Here is a 14,188-nt window from a genome sequence, read left to right on the forward strand (position 1 = left end):
GAGCCCACTAAAAGCACCCAGCTCTGGCCGGGCACAGATTCTAACTGAGGTCTGGAGGAGGGGCATAGAGGGAGGAGCCAGTGCACACCAGTAGTACTAAATCTTTCTTAGAGTGCCCAGTCTCCTGCGGAGCCCGTCTATTCCCCATGGTCCTTACGGAGTCCCCAGCATCCACTAGGACGTTAGAGAAATGATATTTCCAGAGATAATTTTTTATTATTGTTTGTGAGTTACATGTCAACCAATATGCTATATGTTGCTACATTGTTTTAATTGTTATATCTTTAAGGTGTAACTAATAAATTTATTCTTTTAAATTACTTATTGCAAGCACTCCCTTGATATGCTTTTGTATCTCTCTATATATTTTCATTCTAATATAACCTCTCATTAAATAGGCATTTTAGCCCACTGAATTGCTGGTCACTGAGGGTGAGATGTATGAAGATACATTTATCTACCAGTTATCAGAACGGGCAATGCCACTGACTATTTATCTACTACTTGGCACTGTAGTGTTGCCATTTGGGAGCTGCTAGACAGACAGACAGACAGACAGACAGACAAGAAACTGAGCAGGAAAGGTGGCTGTATAAACGCTAGGGAATGTTTGCTTTTATATTAGAATGGCCAGACTGGTTCAAGCTGAAAAGATGGCAATTATAACTCAAATAACCAGGCGTTACAACAGTATTATAGTATATAGTTACATAGTTGTTGAGGTTGAAAAAATAGGATTTTGGTACTTACCAGGTAAATCCTTTTCTTTGAATCCATAGGGGGCACTGGAGTACTCTTGGGATATGGACGGCTTCCACCGGAAGAAGGCACTGAATAAATTAATTTTTGAGACTACTCCTCCCCTCCATATCCTCGAGCACTTCAGTGTTTTTTACTGAGCCGAACAGGATCGATAGAGAGATTGACAAAAGGAGAATTACCTATAATCTCACGGACAACAATAAAGTTGACACAAAACGTAACAGACAACTAAACAGTTGACACCCTAACTGATTAACCTTTGTTAAATTTAAACCAGTCGTGAAAGTGTGTTACCATAAGAACCACTGAACTTCCTAAAACAGATAAACTGCTCTGGGTGGGCGTCCAGTGCCCCCTATGGATTCAAAGAAAAGGATTTACCTGGTAAGTACCAAAATCCTATTTTCTTTTTCATCCACTAGGGGTCACTGGAGTACTCTTGGGATGTACCAAAGTTTCCTCCGTGGCGGGAGAGCTGTTTGGCACTTGTAACACTAAACGGCCAAAGCTAGATGCTGATGCCGCGAACGTATCAAACTTGTAAAAGCGCACAAACGTGTGCACTGAAGACCAAGTAGCCGCACGGCAAAGCTGTGTCGTAGAAGCCCCACGACTCGCTGCCCATGACGTTCCCACAGAACGTGTGGAATGAGCGGTTACTGATGTAGGTGGCTGTAACCTAGCATGAAGGTAAGCCTGACGTATGGTCAGTTTGATCCATCTGGATAAGGTCTGCTTAGAGGCTGGCCAACCCCTCTTAGCCGCATCATAGAGAACAATCAACGTATCCGTCTTACGAACCGTAGACGTTCGGGATACATAGACGCGTAATGCGCGAACCACATCCAACGTTTCAGCATTCTCTGTTAATACCGGAACTACTATTGGTTGATTGATGTGAAAAGACGACACTACCTTTGGTAGAAAAGCGGGATTCGTCCGAAGTTCCGCTCTGTCATCATGAAAAACTAAATACGGTGACTTGCACGACAAGGCACCCAGATCTGAAACACGCCTAGCCGAAGCTAAGGCTAAAAGAAAAATCGTTTTCCAAGTGAGAAATTTAATATCCACTTGTTGTAAGGGTTCAAAGTAATCGGACTGTAAGAAATCTAAAACCAGATTCAAGTCCCATGGTGCTGTAGGTGGAATGAAAGGAGGCTGTATCCTCATTACACCCTGTAGAAACGTATGTATTGACGGCAACGAGGCCAATTTCCTTTGAAAGTAAATTGACAACGCAGATACCTGCACCTTTAGTGTGGAAAGACGTAGTCCTCCATCTAACCCCATCTGTAAAAATAACAAAAGACGGGATAAATTAAAAGATGATGTCGGAAACTTCCGAGCTTCACACCAACCTATATAAGTACGCCAGATTCTGTAATAATGAGCTGCCGTAACCGGCTTCCTAGCTCGTACCATGGTTGGTATAACAGACTCCGGAATGCCCTCTCTTCTCAAGATGGCCTTTTCAACAGCCACCCCGTCAAACGCAGCCGCGCTAAATCGGGGTAAAGGAACGGACCTTGTTGTAACAGGTCCGGACGTAGTGGGAGTGGCCACGGATCGTCTGCGAGTAAACCGAGGAGATCCGAGAACCAAGTTCTCCGAGGCCAATGAGGCGCTATTAGTATGACTGTGACGGACCCTCTCTTGATCCGTTTTAGCAACAGCGGGAGCTGTATGCTGTATCCCTGGATATTTTTTTCAGCTAGGAATTTATCTAATCCATTTTTAAACTTATTGATTGAGTCCACCATTACTTATGCAGAAGACCACCTCGGAACACACAGCACATTGAACATTGAAGTCAATAAACTTTAGTAGCAGAAAAACACATCTGGTTCCACCACTCATGTCAGTTAAGAACAGGAAACGGAGGCTAAAATGGGCACAGGTGACTCATGGGCGGAAACGGTGGAAACAGATACACGAGGCTGTACGGCCACGCGGCTGTGAGAGCATCCACCGCCACTGCCCTTGGATCTCTTGTTCTGGACACATATCGTGACACCTGATGATTGTGGCGGGATGCCATCAGATCCACCAGAGGGTAACCCCACCTCTGGATCAACATCTGAAACACTTCTGGATTTAATGCCCACTCTCCTGGATGAAAATCCCGACGACTGAGAAAATCTGCCTCCCAGTTGTCCACTCCCGGAATGAACACTGCCGACAATATCACCTGGTGATATTCGGCCCATCTGAGGATCCGAGCTACTTCCCGCATTGCCATGCGGCTTCTCGTTCCTCCTTGTTTGTTTATGTATGCGACTGCCGTCGCATTGTCTGACTGCACCTGAACAGTCTGAAAACGAAACATGTACACTGCTTGTCTTAGAGCATTGTAAATCGCCCTGAGTTCCAGAACATTTATGGATAGCGATCTTTCGTGATCTGCCCAGAGGCCCTGGAGCCGATAACTCTGAACTACAGCTCCCCAACCTCTGAGACTTGCGTCTGTTGACAGAATTATCCAATTCACGACGCCGAATCGTCTCCCTGCAGATAGATTGTGTATTTTTAACCACCAGAGAAGAGACACCCTGACTTGTGGCGACAATCTCACCCTGTGGTGCATCTGCAGATGTGATCCCGACCATTGCGCTAACACCTCCAGTTGAAACGGACGTGAGTGAAATCTTCCGAACTGAAGTGCTTCGAAAGCCGCCACCATTGTGCCTAAAAGGCGAATGCACAAATGTACTGAGACTGTGCGTGGCTTGAGCACTAATTGCACCAGATGACGAATGACCTGTACTTTCTGTTGTGGCAGGTAAACCTTTTGATTTACTGTATCGAGAATCATCCCTAGGAATTGAAGTCGTTGACACGGAATTAGATGTGATTTCTTTAAACTGACTATCCAACCGTGCTGAACTAGTACATTGTACGTTAGCAAAGCATGCTGGAGAAGCAATTGTTGAGACGGAGCCTTTATGAGTAGATCGTCCAAATACGGAACAATTATTACTCCTAGGGACCTGAGATGAGCTATCATCACGGACATTACCTTGGTGAATACCCGAGGCGCTGATGAGAGGCCAAACGGCAGAGCCTGAAACTGGTAATGGTCTCGCCTTATTGCAAACCTTAAGAAACTCTGGTGAGGTGGCCAAATCGGAATGTGTAAGTACGCATCTTTGAGATCCAGTGCAATCATGAATTCCTGTGGCTCTAACCCTGCAATTACTGACCTGAGAGATTCCATCTTGAATCTGTGGTAAGTGACGTAATGATTGAGACCTTTTAGGTTCAATATTGGCCTGACTGAGCCATCTGGTTTTGGTACCAGAAACAGACTGGAATAATAACCCTGCCCCTGTTCCTGCACGGGGACCGGAATTACAACTGCAGCATTCAGCAGAGACTGAATGGCAACCTGCAGAACTGCTTTCTTGTCGTCCGACACAGGCAGTCCTGTCGTGAAAAATCTTCCTGTCGGAAGATAATCGAACTCTATTTTGTAACCCTCTAATACTAAATTGCGGATCCACCCATCTGTGGACGTCTGCAGCCACGCCCCCTGAAAGCTCTGAAGGCGTGCTCCCACAATTGGAGATCCGAGATGGGCTGGGAGCCCGTCGTGCCACTGGTTTGTTAGTGGTCTTAGTGTCTTGACGACGTGCATTGGATTGTCGGGCACTACGTCCCCGACCTCTTCTACCAGGCGTGACTGCTCCTGTGCCCTGCCCACGAAAGGGCTGAGTTCTAAAGGATTTGAACGCCGGACCAGAATATTTCCGTTTAGGTATAGTTGTAGGCGATGGAAGAAACACAGACTTTCCTCCAGTAGCCTCAGAAATCCATTTGTCCAATTCAGGACCGAAAAGCTTCTCGCCATCATAAGGCAATGCCTCTATACCTTTTTTAACCTCCGTCTCCGCCTGCCAAGAACGCAGCCAAAGTGCTCGTCGAACTATGACTAGCGATGAGGACAGGCGAGAAGTAAGCTGACAGACGTCAGTAGAAGCTGTACATAGATATTCAGCAGCTTCCCAGATTTGATCCGCGAGAAGTATAAGATGGTCATCTTGCAGAGCCGACTTGAGCTCTTTTATCCATACCATTAATGCTTTAGTAACCCAAATGCCAACCAACCCAGGTCTCAGCAGCACTCCAGCTGCTGTATACATGGACCTTAGCATAGCCTCTATTTTACGATCTGCAGGGTCTTTAAGCGTAGTAGCAGTTGGTACTGGTATGGTTAACTTCCTTGTAAGTTTAGATACGGATGAATCCACCGATGGTGGGTTCTCCCATGTAGCTGTCATGGACTCTGGAAACGGGTAACTCGATTTAAATCTACGAGGTATAGAAAACCGTTTATCCGGATTCTTCCGTGTTTCCAGTAACATTTTATTAAGAGATTCCGAAATAGGGAAACACATCGGAGATCTCTGTCGTTTAGTAAAGACTACCTCATCATTCGTCAGGGGCTCCTCAGTTTCCGTAAACTCCAGCGACTGACGTACTGCTCTGATGAGATTATCAATACCTGGGCTGTCAAAATCGTCACTATCTGACTGTTGGTCTATTTCGCCCTCCTCATACTCATGTTCAGTGAGGTCTAGTATCCCAGAGACTGGAAAATTATTAGGAAAAGGAAACTTATCTTTTCCACTCAAGGTGGACCTCTGACCAGATTGAGACTCCCCTGGTAACTCAAATGGTCTCATTTTAAACTCAGATCTTGCCGCCTCTCTTTCTTCACGAGAGGCGGCCAGCTCCGATTGTAAACCAACTAATACATCTGCAAGTAAAGCCCATGGAGGGTCCAGAGATGCTGGCTTTACTTCTGTGGAAATCGTATTTGTGGCTGTATTAACAACACATGCTGTACATGTGGTGGATCCATCAGGCAACACACTCTTACAGACATGACATGAAAAATGTTTCTTAGATTTTGCTGGTGTCTTACTCATTATAAAGACAGACAATACAAACTACACACAGACAGTCTGCACGACTCAGTAATAACACCAAAGTTCCTTGTATATATCAGGCAAGTGCAGTGCCTGCCAGCAATAAGAAAACTGACCCCCAAATTCCCCTAGTACCACTCTTAAGCCGAGATGTAATATAGGAATCCTGGAACAGACAGGAGAACATTAAACATGTTAAGTACCAAGTTTTTCTACAAAGCTTAACACTGCCAATACTGCTAATGTCTCCCCCCACCCCCACGACCTCCGTGTACAGCACCGGGTCGGGGCCTGCGGAACTTTGCATAGGGCCGTGTGAGCGGCCTGTACCTGTATGCCAAGGCAGCGGGGAACTCCTCGGCTGCTGCGGGCGGTCAGCGGGAGCAGAGAGCGTACTGCATAGAGCCGTGGAGCGGCCTATGCACACGCGCTCCCGGCCCGCCACACACAGCATAGAGTGGAGTGGCCTCCTGTGTAGCCAGGCAGCGGGGAACATATCGGCTGCTGCGGCGCAGGGAGCAGCGGTCTGCTAGGTAACTTTAAGATGCTGGGAGCGGCGGAGAGTGAGAGCGCGCTGCATAGAGCCGTGAAGCGGCCTATGCACACGCGCTCCGGGCAGCGGTCGTTAGTGAGTGAAACATGCCCAATACAATCCCCAACAGTGGGGCGGCAGCATAAGCTGACCGCCCCTACCCAACATACCTGGACCGTAACAAAAGTCTATGACGGGGCTTCTCATCCAAGCTCCGTCCAGCTTTTTGCAGGCAGCCTGCAGGTGGAGTGAGGGAGCTCTTTACAGAGAGGTCCGACACTCACGGCTGTTCTCAGCCGCTTCCACTGTCCCTGACCCACGCCTGTTAGAAGGGGGGAAAGGACGTGGAAATCCTTGAAAGGAAAAAAAAAAAAAAAACTTAGAAAAAATTCCAATACTTTGTGGACGAGCTCCACTATGCCTTCTAACTGTGTCGAGCACAGAAAAAACACTGAAGTGCTCGAGGATATGGAGGGGAGGAGTAGTCTCAAAAATTAATTTATTCAGTGCCTTCTTCCGGTGGAAGCCGTCCATATCCCAAGAGTACTCCAGTGACCCCTAGTGGATGAAAAAGAAAAGGCAAATGTCCATCGAGTTCAACCTATTGTACATTACATTTTAATATTAATTAAATGCTGTATCCCTGGATATTTTTTTCAGCTAGGAATTTATCTAATCCATTTTTAAACTTATTGATTGAGTCCACCATTACTTATGCAGAAGACCACCTCGGAACACACAGCACATTGAACATTGAAGTCAATAAACTTTAGTAGCAGAAAAACACATCTGGTTCCACCACTCATGTCAGTTAAGAACAGGAAACGGAGGCTAAAATGGGCACAGGTGACCCATAACAGGACAACAGCAAAAGAGAAACATTGCCTGGACTGCTGACTAATCTTTATTTCTGCTGCAGCATGCAGAAGGCAGGGTCAGAATTTGATATAAGCAACATTAATCTATAGATCCATCCGACTTGTGCCAACTGTTTAGGTTGCATTAATACAGCTCATCGTTCATCAGCAGTTTTCTTCTTTGTATATATAACTCATCAGCCAGCACTTCTTAATAAACAGGATTACCAATGATATAAAGCAGTGGTTCCCATACTTTTTTGAATAACGGCGCCCTAGAATATCAGGATTTTTTTCACGGCACCCCTAGGCCAAAAGTTTCTTATTGAATTTCTTACTAAATATCACATTGGGACAACAGATGAACTTATGGATGGAAACTGGGCAGAACTGTTCCTAGACAAGACATTTACCTAAAAAAATAAAATAAAAAATAAAATACCCCTGGTTGACCTAGGTCCCTCTGTAGCGCTTTGACCCAAGACTCAGGTATTCAACACCTTTGACTCGGTGGCTTAATTCAGAGATGTATGCAAACCCAATGGCTTACGTGCATCTTTGATGTCTGTTGTTCTGAGCATGTGCAGATCTGGGGCTGCATTGCCACTCACAGTTCTCCAAACACTGCAGAGTGATTGACATACTACTGGCATTCGGGGGTGGCGACAGGCAGCATTAACTGGGTGTGCTGAAGCCAATGGCTGCATCTTCCCTGGCGTGAATTACCAAGGGTTACTCAGATGATTGCTGTTCATGCAGAAGATCATAGAAGCAGGCATTTGTCTCTATTTTCACAACACCTTCTGTGGCATTAGCATATTACCACACAGTCACTGTGAGCAGACGCATCAACTGTGTGAGCTGTGTCCATCACTGGGGGAATTCAATTGATTTTTGCACAAAATCTCCCATCTAAAGTGATCGGAGATCGCAGGGCGCAATTCAATTGTTTTTTTTTTCGTGCTGGTCGCACCCAGAGAGGTCGGGTTTAGCTGATTTACATGGCTAAACCCAACCAAACTAATGGGCGGGACACAAAATGTCCCATTTGTGCGCTCCAACTGGTCACATTCAGGCTCACCCCCCCCCCCCTCCCCCCCCGGTAGGTGCGAGCTGAAATGAAGGCGCCGGCAGCCTATCGTGCCCAAACGGAACAACAATTGAATAGCTCCATTGGGCGATATCTGCTGTCTGCCGGTGAAAAAACAACTGAATTCCCTCCTGGGTCTAGGGCATGGGTCTTCAACCTGCGGCCCTCCAGCTGCTGCGGAACTACACATCCCAGCACGCCCTGCCTCAGTTTTAGCATACCTTAATAGGTAAACTGTGACAGGGCATGCTGGGATGTGTACTTTCACAGCAGGTGGAGGGCCACAGGTTGAAGATCCATGGTCTAGGAAGACTCAGGTGAATTCTGATTCTTTGCTACAGATGTGTCCTTATACATCATTGCTGCAGTTGCAAACAGCCCCTCTTGGTGCGTCAGGTCTCGCAAGACTACTAGCGTCTCGTCTGCAATGCAATGAGACAATGCCGATTAATTTGATAGGACACTTGTATATGTGTATGAGACTGACCCTGTATTTGTACACAAAATGCTACAATGTAGCAGCAGCTTTTTTCCAATACAAGTTCTGTTTTTCTCCATATACAGACTCCATCACACACAATATACAAGTTTCATATCAAATTAATCAGCAGTCTCCTGGTGTGTCCTAGTTGCATAGCGTTGTGACTTAGACTCATTGGGGTCGATTCAATTCAACGCAAATTGAATAGCACACTGCTATCTCGCAGAATGCCAGAACTCACGCCTTAAACAGGGTGTTTAGTCGTGAGAAGGGGAATTCTCGGACATAAGTGTACTGCTGCGATGCTGTTTGCGCCATTACGGCACAAAACAGCAGCTCAGATCTATTCTCGGATTTCTGCTCGCACACCAAGAGGGATGCAGCAGAAATCCACTAGTTAGATTTAACAGCGCATTGAACTGAATAGCTCCTTCCCAATGCTCTTCAATTTGCATTAAATTGAATCAACACCATTTTCAGCAACAACAAAAAAAGACAACTGGCAATAGCACAGGATCTGGCGGCTCACTCACACCAGGGGGGTGTATTTACTAAATTATTATGTCCGAGTTTGTTTGTTAAATGGACTGAAGAGGATCGATGCTACATGGACTGAAGAGGACCGAACTTCACCGGATAACAGGTGAGTATTTTGGGCATTTTTTTTTTTAACAGGTTCACCGTGGATTCTACTGGACAAAGGGACAAAGGGCTACGTGGGACAATAGGTAAGTGTGTGTGTGTGTGTAAGTGTGCATGTATTATTTTTTTTTAGTAGAACCACAGGTACCAGCAGGCCCGTTATTTCCCTGCATGCTGGTACTTATGGTTCTCCAAGTACCAGCTTGCAGGTTAGGCTTGCTGGGACTTGTAGTTATACCACAAAGAACAATATTCTTATTTTTACACAAAGGCTATCAGCCTCCCATCCACCGCCCACGGATTGGGGGGGGCAGCCTCGGGCTTCACCCCTGGCCCTTCGGTGGCTGGAGGGGGACCCCTTGATTTAAGGGGTCCCCACTCCTCCAGGGAACCCTGGCCAGTGGTGACTACTTGGGGGGGGGGGGGGGTAATGCCACAGCCGCAGGGACCTATATAAAAGTGTCCCCCGGCTGTGGCATTATCTCTCTGGCTGACAAATGCTGGTTCAAAAAATACGGGGGACCCCTACATCTTTTGTTCCACGAATTTTTTTAACTAGGACCGGACGCAGAGCCCGGTGCTGGTTGTATAAATATTGGGGGACACCAGTCATTTTTCCCCCTGTATTTTTACAACCAGGAGCTGCTCAAAGAGCCCGAGGCTGGTTATGCTTAGGAGGGGGGAACCCACGCAATTTTTCTCTTTGATTTTTACCTATTTAAACACTTATCATAATGTACACAATGGAGCCCTGCACGGATCTCACTGATCCGGCCGGACTTCATTGTGTTATGTCCGGCAGTGTTTTACTAATCACTTATGTAAAACACTGCCCGACAATACGAATCACATTGACATCGGAAAATACGAAAATAGAAAACTCGGCAGCTTAGTAAATTACCGAAAATGGATTCAAAAAGTTGCAGTAAAATACGTCCGATAAAATTTGAGATCAAACTCCCTACAAATCGGCACAAACACGGATATTAGTAAATAAACCCCCAGGTCTCTCATGATACATTGCGTATTTAGGCTAGCTGTATGAGGACACATTTGTAGATTGTTATTCACTTATCTCGTTATGGTATTCTTACGGATAACAAAAATATTATCCCTAATGTCAACCAAACAGAAGCAATAATATTAATACAAAACAAGCATGTTTCCATATATAATAATATTGTCCATTTAAATCCATCAGGCAAAACCAAAGTCTCTGTGGCTTTGAAAAGTGCAGCATAGCAAATGTACCCCTTAAGCTGGGTACACACTATACGATATATTGGAGAATCTTGCAATCCGCATCGGATCACAACGACCACCAAATAGTGTGTAAACCCAGTTCATTGTTTGATTGTGTGGTTGCTGCACATCATGAGACGATGCAACATAGAAGGTGGTTCTTACATCGATACTGTAATGATATATTGTGCGGTCGCACGGCAGATCGTGTAGTGTGTATGCGGGCACACTATATTGTTACATCATATCGGTCTGGCACAGGATTGTTCAGGTGTGTACCCAGTTTAACCTGCTGCAGCACTAGAGAAAGCCAAGCAGATGGTAGATGCTAGAATCAAGTGGGCTAAAGGACCTCTGACGCCAGGGGGAGGAGTCACGACATGAGGGGGAGGAGTCACAACATGAGGGGGAGAAGCTACGCCAGCAGGATAGTTCTTCTACTATTCACGCCACCAACTACTCCCTTCCGCTCGCCACTGTACTTGAAGCGTGGCTTGCCCGCAAAAGTACATTTCGGGTACCCTGTTCGGCCAAGGCTCCTCCCCCTGGTGACATCAAAAGTCCCTTCACCAACTTGGTTTTAGACCTAACCCCAAGCAGATGGTCCTCCTTGCCGGTGCAGCTTCCCTGTCCTGGGAGTCACTCTGCAGGCAGAACATTTTTTCTTTTGGAAGAGATCGCCAAAGGATCCCTTTTTTATTTGTAATTCATCATTTGTTATTTTACTTGTAAAAGAAAATTGGGAGCAGGACTCCCAAGCAAATAGGTCATATTGGAAGGTAAGGAAGGACTAAAGTCCATTTATGGGGGGGAATAAAAATCAGTAGAGACATTATCAGATGGGGTCTACTACGATATCCCGGCAGTCGGGATACCGATCACCGGAATGCCTGTAGCAGGGCGAGCGCAAAAGAGCCTCTTGCAGGCTCGCCACGCTGCGGGCACGGTGGTGCACCACTCATGGACACCCCAAGAGGGATAATAATTGTCGGTATCCCGGCGCCAGTATGCTGAGCGCCGGGACCCCGACAGCTGGGATATCGAATGCTTCCCCATCAGATGCACATCATTCAATGATCAGCCAATTGTGTAAGAAAAGAAAACAATGTATACATCAGCTTTGAAATTAATTTGGAACAGAATTCATATCTTGATTATAAATGGCTAATGCCCATGCTATCAGTGCAGAAACAGCTTTTAATTAATTGGAACAAAATACACGCAATTAGTGCACCAATACAGTTTCACCTATCGGCTACCACTCACATAGGACATCTCAACTCCCACAGACTCCAATTCATCCTGCAAATATTCCTGGATCTGCCATTACACTACCAGCTACCAGACGGATCCAGGTCACAGGAACTAACTGAACCACTCTTGATAACCATTAAGCTTCCAGAGCAGCCTGGCATATGGACTCCTCCGTTTACCCTGCAAAGAGAATATTGTTCAGACCAAAAAAAAAAAAATTAAAATGAATTAAAAAAAAAAAATTGAGCATAAATTTAAAACTGAAAATAGCATCAAAGCTGGATCAATCTAACCAGTGACCTGGACCCCATCTGCAGCCGTTTACTACCCTCAGCACACGTCATACAGAGCATACCGTATGGCAGAAATAAAACATGCTATTAGAAATAAAAATGCAAATATATCAGGGTATATGTTGCAGGACTTGTAATGATCATGTATTACTGCTGGGTGCAGCAGTTAGAGCATACAAGCCCTAGAGCTACACAAATCATAGGCTCATTATTACATATAAAATGGAGGCCAGCCCTACAGACACAATGCTGCATGTAATACTGATATACAGGATCATTGTCGGAGGCATAAAATACAGAATATTAGGGTACATTTGGGTAGAAGGACTCTCTGGCTGGCCAGGAACCCTCTCACTACACCGAGGCAACCACCAAGGCCGTAGCCCAGGGGAGAGAAATACAATGGGGTACGTACCGGGCTCGAACTCGGGGATCCGGGCCTGGAAGTCTGCTCCCACCCTCATGCCCACATCTGCAAAGGAAAACAGGAGACGGCTATAGCGGAGAAGGCCGGCCGGACCCGGCCACACACACACACTCAGGCGGGAGAGGGGGTACGGGGGAGGCTCATTCACTCAGTCCGAGGCTACCACCGTGCTCGTCGTCGCTGCCGCTCTCCTCCGAGCAGTGTCCGTTGGAGGCGCTGGACGGGCTCTTGGTGCCGTTTGAGCGACTCTTGGCCAAGAAGTCGGTGCTCCTGTCCATCATGCCCGGCATGGCGGCTCCCGATGTAGTCGTCGGGGACTCCTTGGTAGTAGGTAGATGGTGGCTCCGGGCTTCCAACAGCGCACTCACATGCAACCTCAGCACTCCGCCAGGCAAGAGGTATCACCGCACCGGCCAAGCGGGTCCTGCCTACACCTCTCACGGGTGGCTTGGCGTGATCGAAGGGGGCGTGAGGTTACAGGAGGCGGTGGCCTGTGTGACAGGCAGTGATGCTGGCTGTGCCTGGGCGTTCGGGTTCTACGGTCACTGAACTCTTTGACCTGGTGGAACCAGCCGCCGTGAGGTGTTCTGGTACGGTGTGACACGGCTGCAAGTGACGTGCCTGTCGGTGCTGCTACTGCTGCTGGGAGAGGTGAGCCGGGCACTGGATTCGGTGCAAACCGAACAAGACCTGCTCCCTGCAGGACCCCTGCCGCTGAGGAGCTTTGTATGAGCGTCCGTCTGGGGGCGTATCACTGCGCCGGCCAAGCAGGTCCTGCCTGCACGGGTGGCCCGGCGTGATCGAAGGGGGGGAGTGAGGATGAAGGAGGCGGCGGCCCGTGTGACAGGCAGCGATGCTGGCCGTGCCTGGGCGTTCGGGTTCTACGGTCACTGAACTCTGACCTGGTGGAAGCGGCCGCCGTGAGGTGTTCTGGTGCGGTGTGACACGGTTGCGAGTGACGTGCCAGTCGGTGCTGCTGCTGCTGGTGGGAGAGGGGAGCCGGGCACGGGTTTCGGTGAAAGCCAGACGAGACCTGCTCCCTGCAGCGACCCCTGTCGCTGAGGAGCTTGGTATGCGCCTGTCCGTCCGGGGGGAGTGTCTGACTCTGACCGGCTGTCAGAGGGGAGGGAGAGCTTAGAGCTGGATCCCCTTGCGAAGCTGCGGTTGCTGATCTCGGGACTGGAGACTGCAGTGTGAGCCTGGCCTGCATACAGGGCGGAGGAGTCCGTGCGCTGCTGTGAGCGGGAAGACATTACAGCCTCCTACCCCGCTGCTGCTGACCCCGGACAGAGGGGGGAGCAGCACAGGGAGATGCTAACACAAACGTGCTGCGCTACTTACTAGTCATACATAGCCGCTTCCTGCATATGGGGAAGGGGGGACATATACTGTCTGAAATACGGTGTTATATACTGTATATTAAAAGATTAATTACCCCTTGAAGAGGGGGGGGGGGGGGGGAGGGGGCGCACACAGGTACATGTCGCAACCCTCCCACCTCCCCCCATGTCGTTCAGAAGATTTATATATATATATATATATATATATACTTATACTGCTCAAAAAAATGAAGGGAACACTTAAATAACACATCCTAGATCTGAATGAATGAGATACTCTTATTAAATACTTTGTTCTTTACATAGTTGAATGTGCTGACAACGAAATCACACAAAA

The 14,188-nt window shown here is 47.4% G+C and overlaps 1 protein-coding gene across 4 annotated transcripts in view; it reads right to left on the reverse strand.

Moving 5' to 3' along the window:
* Nucleotides 1-13,717, reverse strand: part of RCOR3 (REST corepressor 3) — a 135,461-nt gene extending 121,744 nt beyond the window's left edge. The window contains exons 1-3 of one of the 4 annotated variants that reach the window (XM_063918269.1): nucleotides 12,678-12,696; nucleotides 12,500-12,556; nucleotides 11,804-11,971 (exon numbers count right to left, since the gene is read on the reverse strand). Coding sequence is in view for 3 of the 4 variants with exons in the window: in XM_063918267.1 (XP_063774337.1) it covers nucleotides 12,500-12,556; nucleotides 12,675-12,801 (184 nt within the window). In the remaining variant the exon portion in view is untranslated. Of the gene's footprint in view, nucleotides 1-11,803; nucleotides 11,972-12,499; nucleotides 12,557-12,674 lie in introns of all 4 variants that reach the window. The other 3 variants (XM_063918268.1, XM_063918267.1, XM_063918270.1) reach the window with 3 other exon arrangements.
* Nucleotides 13,718-14,188: the final 471 nt, after the last annotated feature.

The sequence above is a fragment of the Pseudophryne corroboree genome, chromosome 4 (assembly GCF_028390025.1).
Source record: "Pseudophryne corroboree isolate aPseCor3 chromosome 4, aPseCor3.hap2, whole genome shotgun sequence".
NCBI lineage: Eukaryota > Metazoa > Chordata > Amphibia > Anura > Myobatrachidae > Pseudophryne > Pseudophryne corroboree.